Source organism: Gouania willdenowi, chromosome 5 (assembly GCF_900634775.1).
Source record: "Gouania willdenowi chromosome 5, fGouWil2.1, whole genome shotgun sequence".
NCBI classification, from domain to species: Eukaryota; Metazoa; Chordata; class Actinopteri; order Blenniiformes; family Gobiesocidae; genus Gouania; species Gouania willdenowi.
The window spans coordinates 279,914-291,966 of NC_041048.1; the positions used below are offsets into that span (position 1 = coordinate 279,914).

The following is a 12,053-nucleotide window of genomic DNA, read 5'->3' on the forward strand; positions in this document are numbered from 1 at the left end:
TAATAGGTTAGTTAATAGGTTAGTGGTGCTAACTAACTAACCTGCAGGTTGAATCTGAAGGTAAGGGTTAGTTAGTTAGTTAGTTAGTTAGTTAGTTAGTTAGTTAGTTAGTTAGTTAGTTGGTTAATTGGTTAGTTGGTTAGTTCGTTGGTTAGTTAATAGGTTAGTGGTGCTAACTAACTAACCTGCAGGTTGAATCTGAAGGTAAGGGTTAGTTAGTTAGTTAGTTAGTTAGTTGGTTAGTTGGTTAGTTAGTTAATAGGTTAGTGGTGCTAACTAACTAACCTGCAGGTTGAATCTGAAGGTAAGAGTTAGTTAGTTAGTTAGTTAGTTAGTTAGTTAGTTAGTTAGTTAGTTAGTTAGTTAGTTAGTTAGTTAGTTAGTTGGTTGGTTATTTGGTTGGTTAGTTAAAAGGTTAGTTAATAGGTTAGTGGTGCTAACTAACTAACCTGCAGGTTGAATCTGAAGGTAAGGGTTAGTTAGTTAGTTAGTTAGTTAGTTAGTTAGTTTATTAGTTAGTTAGTTAGTTAGTTAGTTAGTTAGTTAGTTAGTTAGTTAGTTAGTTAGTTGGTTAGTTGGATAGTTGGTTAGTTGGTTGGTTAGTTAATAGGTTAGTGGTGCTAACTAACTAACCTGCAGGTTGAATTTTTATTTTTATTTATTTATTCAGTTCATTTCCCACATGGTTGCATTCACAGTAATTCATTTGACATTCAGAGCAAAATCACATCATTGTTTTTTTTTTTCTTTTTTGTCCTTTTTTTGTCCTTTTTCATGCCGGAAAGGGCGACGGAAAAAAGCATTATGCTTTTCTAGATCCGTCCCCTAATTTGAACACAGATAATTTTACATCCAACCTCGTTTCTTCCCTTTTTTTTTTTTTTTGTTTTTTGTCCTTTTTTTTGTGATGTGTTCTCGTCTGCAGTCATTGTTCCTGTTGTTACTCCTCCTCTCTGTCCTTTTCCTCCGTATTTCCTCGGGCTTTCTTTTCCAGTCGTTGTTTACGTTCCTCCAACTCTCCAAACGTGAAGTTCTGTAGCGTTCAATGAAGAGTTGACTTAAGATCTGTATGCATGTAGAAATGTCCTCCTCGTTTTCTCCTTAAATTGTTTCAGATTATCTGACTGTTGTGTCTCTGTGTCAAGGTTATTCCAGAGGTTCATGGCTCTATACACAGTACTATGTTTGCCAACGTTTGATATGATCCTGTTTGGTCTAAACACATTATTATGTCTGAATTCATAGGGATTTTGATTGTATGTGAAACGTTTTTGTATTTGATGTGGTAATTTTTCTGATGAAGCCCTAAATGCATGTATTTGTGTGTTGTAGTGTATTATTTCTTGCAGTTTTAGGTATTTTGACTTCTCAAATAAATCGTTTGTGTGTGTGTTGTGTGGTACTTTATGTAAAATTCTTATAGCTTTTTTTTGTTGTTTAAATAGTGGTTCAAGATACGTTTTGTAGTTATTACCCCATATTTCGGAGCAGTAATTTAGGTGCGATGCTATGAGTGAAGAATAGATTGTTTTAAGTGATTTGGTTTGTAGGATTTGTTGAAGCTTCCATAGGATGTAACTGCTTTTGGCAACTTTGTTTTTAACTATTTTTATATGTTTTTTCCAGGTCAGCTTGTCGTCCATCCACACTCCTAGTACCCTATATTCTTTTACTTCTTCTATTATTTCCTTGTTCATTTTCAGTCTTATATCTCCTGTTATTTTTCTCTTTCCGAAATTGATGAATTTTGTTTTACTGACATTTAGGACTAGTTTATTTACATCTAACATGTCTGAATTTTTAATAGTTCCTCATTTGTTGACTCTATTAGAGTTTTAATGTCTTTGCCTGAGCATAGAATGGTTGTATCGTCTGCAAACAACGTTAGTTTGAGGCAATTTGTGACTTTGAAAATGTCGTTTATGTATAAAATGAACAGTTTTGGCCCTAAAATTGAACCCTGTGGAACACCACATTGTATGGTTTGGCATTTTGATGTGTGTCCTTCAAAGTCAACATATTGTTTCCTATTTGTCATATAGCCTTTAATCCATTTTAAGGCGTTGTACTTTATTCCGTAATTTTGAAGTTTTTCTTCTAGAATATCATGATTAATTGTGTCAAAGGCTTTTTTTAGGTCCAGAAAAATTCCGAATACAAATAGTTTTTTTTCTAATGCTTCTCTTATATTCTCCGTGATGTCAATTATAGCCATTGCTGTTGAACGTCCTTTTCTAAATCCATATTGTCCTTCATGTAGTATATTATTGTCTTCTATAAATTTGTCGAGTCTGTTCATAAACAGTTTTTCCAGAATTTTTGATAATTGTGGTAATATTGATATAAGTCGATAATTAGTGAAATTACATTTTTCTCCAACCTTGTAAATCGGTCTGATTTTTGCAATTTTCATCTTTTCTGGGAAAACACCATTCTTAAATGATAGATTACTTATATGTGTTAATGGCGGGGTTATTTCAGCTGTTATGGTTTTTATTAGACTCATAGTTAGATTATTAACGTCTCTGGATTTTTTTGAGGTACAGGTAGTGATTATTCTGTCCATCTCTGCTTCTGTTACTTCTTCAAGTACAAGGTACTTATCAATGTCTTTCTTCTCATTGTCATAATGGTTCCATTTAAGTGTTGGGTGTTTATTTATTCCTTTCTCTGTGTTTTTTCCAGTATTTATGAAAAAACTGTTGAGTTCTTGTGCTATTATGTTTTTATTGTATTCTTTTACATTGTTTATTATAAAATGATCTGCATTTTTTTCTTTGCATTTGCGCATGGTTATGTTATTTATTATTTCCCACAATTTTTTGTTTTTGTTTTTATTCTCTTTAATTGTTTTTCATAATATTCTCTTTTTTTTTCTCTTAGTAAATTATTAACTTTGTTTCTGTATTTTTTGTAATGTACTTCTGCTTTTAATGTTTTTTCTGTTATATATTTTTTATATAATATGTTTTTCTTTTTGCATACGTTGGCTATTTTCTTATTAATCCATGGTACATTGTTTATTTTACTTTTGGTTGTTATGTGTTTCAAAGGGCAGCATTTATCGTATATTGTCGTTATTGTGTCTGTAAATGTGTCATACGCTGTATCTACATCTTCTTCCTTGAAGACACTCTCCCACGTCTGTCTTTTTATCTGTTGTTTAAAGTTTTCTAGTTGTTTTTCTCCTTCCAGTCTCCTGTATGTCTGTGTGTTATGATTTTCACGGTTCTTCTTCTCTTTTGTGTTTAGTATCATAAATATTGGTAAATGATCAGAGATGTCATTTATTAATATACCACTCTTTACATCTGTGTTTTGTATGTTTGTGAAGATGTTGTCTATCAGTGTTGAGCTGTGTTTATTAATTCTGGTTGGTTTCGTTATGAGAGGTTTTAATCCATTTGTGTACATGTAATTAGTAAAGTCTTCAATGTGTGTATTTTTTAAAGGATTTAAAATGTTTATATTGAAGTCTCCACATATCAGTAATCTCTTATCTGAAGGTAAGGGTTAGTTAGTTGGTTAGTTGGTTAATTGGTTAGTTGGTTAGTTGGTTAGTTGGTTGGTTGGTTAGTTAATAGGTTAGTGGTGCTAACTAACTAACCTGCAGGTTGAATCTGAAGGTAAAGGTTAGTTAGTTAGTTAGTTAGTTAGTTAGTTAGTTAGTTAGTTAGTTAGTTAGTGGTGCTAACGAACTAACCTGGGTTAGTTAGTTAGTTAGTTAGTTAGTTAGTTAGTTAGTTAGTTAGTTAGTTAGTTAGTTGGTTAGTTGGATAGTTGGTTAGTTGGTTAGTTGGTTGGTTAGTTAATAGGTTAGTGGTGCTAACTAACTAACCTGCAGGTTGAATCTGAAGGTAAGGGTTAGTTAGTTAGTTAGTTAGTTAGTTAGTTAGTTAGTTAGTTAGTTAGTTAATTGGTTAGTGGTGCTAACTAACTAACCTGGGTTAGGGTTAGTTAGTTAGTTAGTTAGTTAGTTAGTTAGTTGGTTAGTGGTGCTAACTAACTAACCTGGGTTAGGGTTAGTTAGTTAGTTAGTTAGTTAGTTAGTTAGTTAGTTAGTTAGTTAGTTAGTTAGTTGGTTAGTGGTGCTAACTAACTAACCTGCAGGTTGAGGCTGGGGTCCTCCATCACTCTCTCAGCCAGCGTAGGAACATAAATCCCAGCGTAACTTTCTCCACTCAGAAAAAGGGGGTTACTGCTGAACTCTGGGAACAGCCGCAGGAAGTCCTTCAGAGCCAGGAAGTTGTTCAACGACACCTGCAGACATACACACACTCAGTTAGAAACACACACACACTATACTGTTGATCTCTGTACATAATAAAGGTAAATCTAATAAACACACACCTCTGTGTCGTTGGTTTTGTATCTCTGATCATCAGAGTAGGAGAAGCCGACGCCCACTGGAGACTCCAGATACAGCATGTTAGCCACCTGATCACAAACAACCAATCAGAGCATAGCTCACAGGAAGCTCCACCCCTGCACATTTTGTTTTATGATTGTGTATATGATGATGACCTTGTTCCAGGAGTAGGTGTTGTACTGCAGCGACGCTCCATCCTCCTGCACCTGAAACACAAACAGGTCATGTGACCTAATCACTGTTCCTCTGGTTCATATGATGAGTTTATCAGGATTAGGAAAAAGTTTTTTCAGATTTTTATAACTCAGCTTAATTTATGTGTGTGAATTTGGAATAGCGTAGCAGGGTTGAAAGCATATATGATAATAAAATATGATTCTACGTATGATTACAATCAGAATTCCTTTATTAATTCCAGGGGGAAATAGATTTTGTCGCTCAAGAAAGTATCACAAATAAAAGAATAAAACGTTTAACAAAGACAAAAGAATGAATAAACGTTAAATAAGTGTATAATTAAGTAAAATAAGGATCAAATACACACACATTACAGTAGTAAAAAATAAAGTAAGACATATAATGATACTAATAATAATACAAATATGATTTAGATATTTACAACAATCAAGCTGTGAGGTTACAGTGATGAATTATACAGTTTGATCTTCACAGGCAGGAATGATTTCCTGTGACGTTCTGTGGAGCACCGTGGTTGGATCAGCCTGGTGCTGAAGGTTCTAAAGGTTCTAAAGGTGCTGAAGGTTCTGAAGGTTCTTCTGTGACTGACCAGCACATCATGGAGTGGGTGGGACTCATTGACGAAAACGGTCTTCACCTTAGACAGGCTCCTCCTCTCTGTCACCACTGTCATAGAGTCCAGTTTAATCCACAACGTCACTGACCTTGTGGATGAGTCTATAGAGTCTGTAGGTGTCTGTGACCCTCAGTCTGTTCCCTCAGCAAACAACAGCGGAGAGGACCACACTCACCACCACTGACTCATTAAACATCCTCAGTGTTTTTCTGCAGATGTTGAAGGACCTGGCGTCATCCACGGGGTTAAGGAAAAGTGGATAGGAAAGGAGATAGGAGGGAAAAGGAATGCTTTAACCTTATCATATTGTCTCCGCACTAACAGCCTTTTTGTTCTTCAGAACTTTGCTGTGCTTCAGGGTAAAAGCATTAATCTATTTTAGCCATGTCCAAAGCAAAGTTTGGATCAAAGTTCAAACTTCTAAGTCCAGAAGATTCCTCTTCATCTGGTCTCAGCTCCTTCCTTCTAACAGCTCCACAATCCACAGAGATCTGCAGAGTTTAGGCCAGGTCATCTACCAACTGGAATCAAAACAGCTTAGATCCTGGAGCTCCTCCCACCCAAACCCTGCAGCTGGAGCTTCTGAGTTTTAGTAAAAAATACTCTCTCCAGCCTTGACTTGCCGTGAACTTAATCCCAGTTTTTTACTTTTACTAAAGTAACATTTAGTAAAAGTTTATGTGCTAATGTCACAGATAAACATTTTATATACACAGCTGTCACACACACACACACACACACACACACACACATACACACACACACACACTTTATATTTGATAACAGCTCAGGTCAAAGGTCACTTACCAGGAAGGGCCCATGTTCAGTCAGCAGTCCGTCCAATGAGCTGCAGCCTGGACCACCGTTTAACCACAGCACCAGGGGGTCAGAGGTCGGACTGGACTGGGACTGGACAAACCTACACACACACACACACACACACAGGTCAGCAACACTTTTATTTTAGAATAGAATAGAATAGAAAAGCCTTTTATTTTCATTGCCCTGTAAAAGGTACAACAAAATTTGGGGGGGGGGGGGGGTAGCCGTGCACACACAAACAAACTGCCAACGACGCAATAGGATGCATGATAAAAAGGAGAGCTGTCCTGCCCGCAATAAAAGATACAGGAAGTGCAACAAGATGGGACATTTTGAAGTTGTATGTAAAACCAAAATGCTAAAAGAAGTCAGGACTGAGGCTGCAGTAGATTCTGAGGATGGTTAATTTTTCATCGGAGGGCTTTTCCTTGGAGCTGTAACTGAGTGAAAGGCAAATGTCATTGAAGAACCAGACTCAGACACTGATTGGGACGTAAAGCTAACAGTGAATGGGTCCCATGGGTAGATTTTGTTTCAAATGTTTACCATTTGGAATTACTTGAGTGCCTGAGATTTTCCAATGGCTGATGAGCACGCTGCTCACAGGCCTGGAGGGGGTCGTCGTTGTGATGGACGACATCCTCGTCTATGGGTCAGATAAGGAGGAACACGACCGTCTCCTGGAAGTGATGCTACGCACAATTAAAGCCTCAGGTCTAAAACTTAACAAAGTGTCACAGACTGAACTACAATTCTTCAGGCACATGATCAATGCAGAAGGGGTGAAACCTGATGTTAGCAAGGTGGAGGCTATCACCAAACTACCCATCCCTACAAATGTGGAGCAGCTTCGCTAGGTGCTAGGAATGATAAACTATGTGGGAAAATACCTTCCTGGCCTATGCACTATATTACAACCAATCATGAGCATGCATAGTTTTGGGGTGAGGCTCAGGAGCAGGCATTCAGCAAAGTAAAAGCAGCATTGATGGCAGAACCAGCACTATGTTACTACAATGCATGCCGACAAACCGTGGTCAGCGCGGACCCAGCAGCTGCCCTTCTTTAGGATCATGAAGGAGAGCTGTGGGTCATCACCTTCTGTTCTCACACTCTGACAGATGCAGAAAAAAGATGTTCTCAGATTGAGAAGGAGTGCTTGGCTTGTGTGTGGGCCTGCAAGTGTTTAGCCCGCTACATTCAGGGAATGGGCAGGGTCCGCCTTCAAACAGACCATAAACCTTTGGTGCCATTGATTAACACATATGACCTTGACAAAACCCCAGTAAGGTGTCGGAAGCTGCTAATGCACCTAATGCGGTTTGATGTCAGCGTTGAGCACGTCCCAGGTAAACAGCTGGTGGTGACAGATGCACTGTCAATGGTCTAGTACTGTACCAATACTGTATTGTAATTCCCATAGCACTCAGAGACAATGTTTTAAACCAGCTGCATGAAGGTCACCAGGGACTAACCAAGTGTCGAGAGCGTGCCAGGCTGACAGTCTGGTGGCCCAGCATTGGGGCCTAGATCACCAAGAAAGTGTGGTCATGTGATTTTTGTGCAGGGCAGAAACCTACGCAGAGAAGTGAACCAGTGGTGATGACTTCCCTAACCCTAACCCTAACCCTAACCCTAACCCTAACCCTAACCCTAACCAGTGGTGATGACTTCCCTAACCGTAACCCTAACCCTAACCCTAACCCTAACCAGTGGTGATGACTTCCCTAACCCTAACCCTAACCCTAACCCCCTGGCAAAGGATCTGTGTGGGCTGGAGTGTAACAGTTTCCTCAATGTAGTGGACTATTTTTCAAAAGATATTGAAATTGCTTCTCTCACGACCACTACAAGTAGACAGGTGAGTTGGGGATTCCCATTAGAAATGGTAACCGACAATGCAACACAGTTCACATCAGCCATTTCTAGGACTTTAAACAGAAGTATAGGTTCGCTCACATAACCTCCAGTCCCTAACCCTAACCCTAACCCTAACCCTAACCCTAACCCTAAACACAATTAAGTCCTTAACCAAACTAAAAGGTAGGTGAAAGGATGGAGACGCTGCCCACACAGGCACAGGGTTGAGGAGGATTAAGTCCGTCCATCCAATCCTGCACTCTCCTCTGGAAACTTACCTCCAAAACTTAAAAACACAATTAAGACCTTAACCAAACTAAAAGGCAGGTGAAAGGATGGAGACGCTGCCCACACAGGCACAGGGTTGAGGAGGATTAAGTCCGTCCATCCAATCCTGCACTCTCCTCTGGAAACTTACCTCCAAAACTTAAAAACACAATTAAGACCTTAACCAAACTAAAAGGCAGGTGAAAGGATGGAGACGCTGCCCACACAGGCACAGGGTTGAGGAGGATTAAGTCCGTCCATCCAATCCTGCACTCTCCTCTGGAAACTTACCTCCAAAACTTAAAAACACAATTAAGACCTTAACCAAACTAAAAGGCAGGTGAAAGGATGGAGACGCTGCCCACACAGGCACAGGGTTGAGGAGGATTAAGTCCGTCCATCCAATCCTGCACTCTCCTCTGGAAACTTACCTCCAAAACTTAAGAAAAACACAATTAAGCCCTTAACTAACCATAAACCTCTTTAAATATTATCCTACAACTGGACATGATCCTTTACACTAAACCTAACCGCTACCGCCTCCATTCGCTGGCCAAATTCGAGGTTCTATATCTAACCCTAAAATCCTAAACCTAAAACCCAATCCTAAACCTAACCCTAAACCTAACCCCAAACCTCTTTAAATATCATTCTACAACTGGACATGATCCCTAACACTAAACCTAACCGCTACCGCCTCCACTCCTTAGGCAAATTCAAGGTTCTATATTTAGACCTAACCCTAAACCTAAAAACCCAAACTCTAACCCTAATAACAACAAAATAACTTCCGAAAACAAAATGGCGCCCCCCCCCCCCCCCCCCCCCCCCCCCCCCCACCTTTACAGAACCTAAATCCTAAACCAACCCCCCCCCCCCTCCTCTCAAATTACAACAATTCTAAAGATAAGGTTAACACCTAAACCTAGAATAAAACCCAGAATAAAACAAACAAGAACACACCAACCACTTCCATCTCCATCCCATTCCTCACCACAGGCAATGGGGAGACTGGAAACTGAGACGAGGTCCACACAGACCCAGATGTGGTGAAGCCCAGACAGGCTCCTGCTTCTGTCCCTCAGCTACAGTTCTATGATCCCTCATTCCATTACACACACATATCTCCAAGTTACAACGGGTTTGTCCAATCAGACACAAAGTGGGCCGGATGCATCCATCCTCCTCTCACTCTGACGCCTGTCATACAGTCACAACACTGCACAGACACCTCACCCACTGATACAAATTCACAAAACCTTTTGATGTGTGACACAATGACGAGAGGAACACGAATAACATGCGTCGGCCCGTGCCTGCCTTTGATTCCCTATCTAACTGGGGGAGTCCTCGAACTCCCCCGGGGGGTCTCATCGAGAAAACACATTACCCTACCTAACCAGTGGTGATGACTTCCCTAACCCTAACCCTAACCCTAACCCCCTGGCAAAGGATCTGTGTGGGCTGGAGTGTAACAGTTTCCTCAATGTAGTGGACTATTTTTCAAAAGATATTGAAATTGCTTCTCTCACGACCACTACAAGTAGACAGGTGAGTTGGGGATTCCCATTAGAAATGGTAACCGACAATGCAACACAGTTCACATCAGCCATTTCTAGGACTTTAAACAGAAGTATAGGTTCGCTCACATAACCTCCAGTCCCCATTATCCACAGAGCAATGGTGCCGCTGAGAGAGCTGTCCAAACAGCTAGACACATCCTCAAACAGCCTGACCTCTGCCTAGCCTTGATGTGTTATTGTTCTACATCAATTGAAGCAACTGGTGTGAGCCCGGTTCAACTGATGACAGGACAACAAATTTGCACTACTGTCCCAGCACTTGAAAAATCACTGTTACCACAGCCTGCCAATCGAGATCTTGTCTACGAGAAGGATGCAGCGGCTAAGAAAGCTTATAGATTATTTCACAACCGCAGATATTCAGCTCGTCCTCTTCCTGAGCTGCACCCAGGTCAGAACGTCAGGGTGAAGCTCGATGGTGACAAAGGTTGGAACACACCTGCCATCAGTAGGTCTAAAGAGCCGAGATCCTACGTGATGAAATGGACAATGCAACAGTGACACCTTCAGGCTGTCCCAGAGATGTACAATCCAGTGGAGCAACAACAGCGTGCTGTTCCTGTCACACCACAGCTGGACTGCGGTTCTCCAGCTGTGATGGTGGCGAGTCCACAGGAGCCGTCACGGAGCCTGCCATCGTCAGACCCCGCCTCGAGGTCTCCACTTCAGCCTAATACTCCCGGACATTGACCTCTAGGGGGCGTGAGGTTAGACTACCTCTCAGATTTAAAGAATAGAAACGTTGACGTTGGAGCCCCTGTTAGATCTGTGGTAGTGTTCGTCCATGTGGGGATCACAAATGGAACTGAATGATTTCTCCTTCTCTTCTCAAGGGCAAAATAATCCCTCCTCAGGACTGAGGGTGGTCCACCCTGATGATGTCCAGTTGTTGATTTGGAGAGAGGAAAGTGTTGTTGGACAATGTTGTTTAAAAAAGAAAATAAAAATAAAAAATTAAAGGAAAACAAGAGTCGTGTTTAATGCCGCAGATATAAACTGATATTGTCTATTCATGCCAAAGTTTATTTACTGTGTTTATTTACAGTGAACTAGTATAAATGTGTTTGGGAAAAAAAATGAATGTTTGGTAGTAGGGATGTAACGATTAATCGTAAGGCAGTTAAAAATCGATTCATGGGGCGGTGTTTAGCTCAGTGGGTAGAGCGCCCGCCCCATGTACAGAGGCTATAGTTCCTCACCTGCAGCGGGTCCAGGTTCGATTCCCGGCCTGGGACCCTTTCCTGCGTGTCATTCCCTGCTCTCTCTGACCCCTTTCCTGTCAAGCAACTGTCATATAAAGGCCACTAGAGCCAAAAAAATCCTTAAAAAAAAAAAAAAAAAAAAAAAAAATCGATTCATAGGTATCACGGTTGATAACGATTTTCTGAAAATTGAATCGCAGTACTTTTTTTAACCAGCTATCCACAAGTGTAGGCGGTGGGCAGAGTCTGCTACTACTTTCTTTCTGGCTGCCTTCTACTCTTAAACATGTTAATAAATGATTCATTACCCCTTTAGCACCGAAAGAATATCTGTAATATTACTTGAATATCTGTAAAAGTCACATTTTTCTATTAGCTCTGTCTGCTAGCATAGCATCTCTTCTTCACTGCAAGATATCTGCATGCCAACCGACCACTGTGTTACCAGCGCCCTCTGCTGGTCCAAACAAATATGACATAAATCATTGCAATCACGGGTTTTTTTTTTTTTTTAAAGTCCAATTGTTAAGACACAAAATACATTTTCAGTTGCACTTTTAAAAAGAAAAAGAACTATTATGCAGTTTTGCATTGTTTATTATAGAACCAGAATTTAAATTAATAGGCTTCATTTTCATTTGTATTATTCCTTTATTTAATTGCATTGTTTTGAATAGTTTAACAAGGAATTATTTTGACAATGAAAAATAAAAGGAAAATAATACAGTATTTTCTAGTTTTTTTTCCCAAAGAAAAAAATTTGTCTACAGTCCCATTTTGTAAAAAAAAAATCGTGAGAGAATCGTATCGTGAACCCAGTATCGTGAATCGAATCGTATTGGGAGTTGAGTGAATCGTTACATCCCTATTTGGTAAGTAAACATATATATCTCAGGTTGGTGACAAGTAATAAGTTGACTTATTCCTCATATTGTTTATTTTCTTAAGAGGGGAGATGTTGTGAGATGTTTGTCCGTATGAGGCTACCATAGCAGGTATGTGTGTGACGTAATGGGCAACATGGCGGTGTGTTAGCAGTTAGCAGCGTGTTCGGTGTGAGACTGAATAAAACTGGAGTTACAAGGAACCCGTGTCTGGCTCGTCTCATGACACTAACGTACGACTCATCCTAAATG

The 12,053-nt window shown here is 39.9% G+C and overlaps 1 protein-coding gene across 1 annotated transcript in view; it reads right to left on the bottom strand.

Annotated features, from left to right (window-relative positions):
- The window catches only part of ctsa (cathepsin A), a 35,889-nt gene that overhangs the window by 18,739 nt on the left and 5,097 nt on the right, over positions 1–12,053 (bottom strand). The window contains exons 3-6 of the mRNA XM_028445929.1: positions 5,991–6,102; positions 4,525–4,575; positions 4,351–4,437; positions 4,105–4,260 (exon numbers count right to left, since the gene is read on the bottom strand). Of these exons, the coding sequence (XP_028301730.1) occupies positions 4,105–4,260; positions 4,351–4,437; positions 4,525–4,575; positions 5,991–6,102 (406 nt within the window). The remainder of the gene's footprint in view (positions 1–4,104; positions 4,261–4,350; positions 4,438–4,524; positions 4,576–5,990; positions 6,103–12,053) is intronic.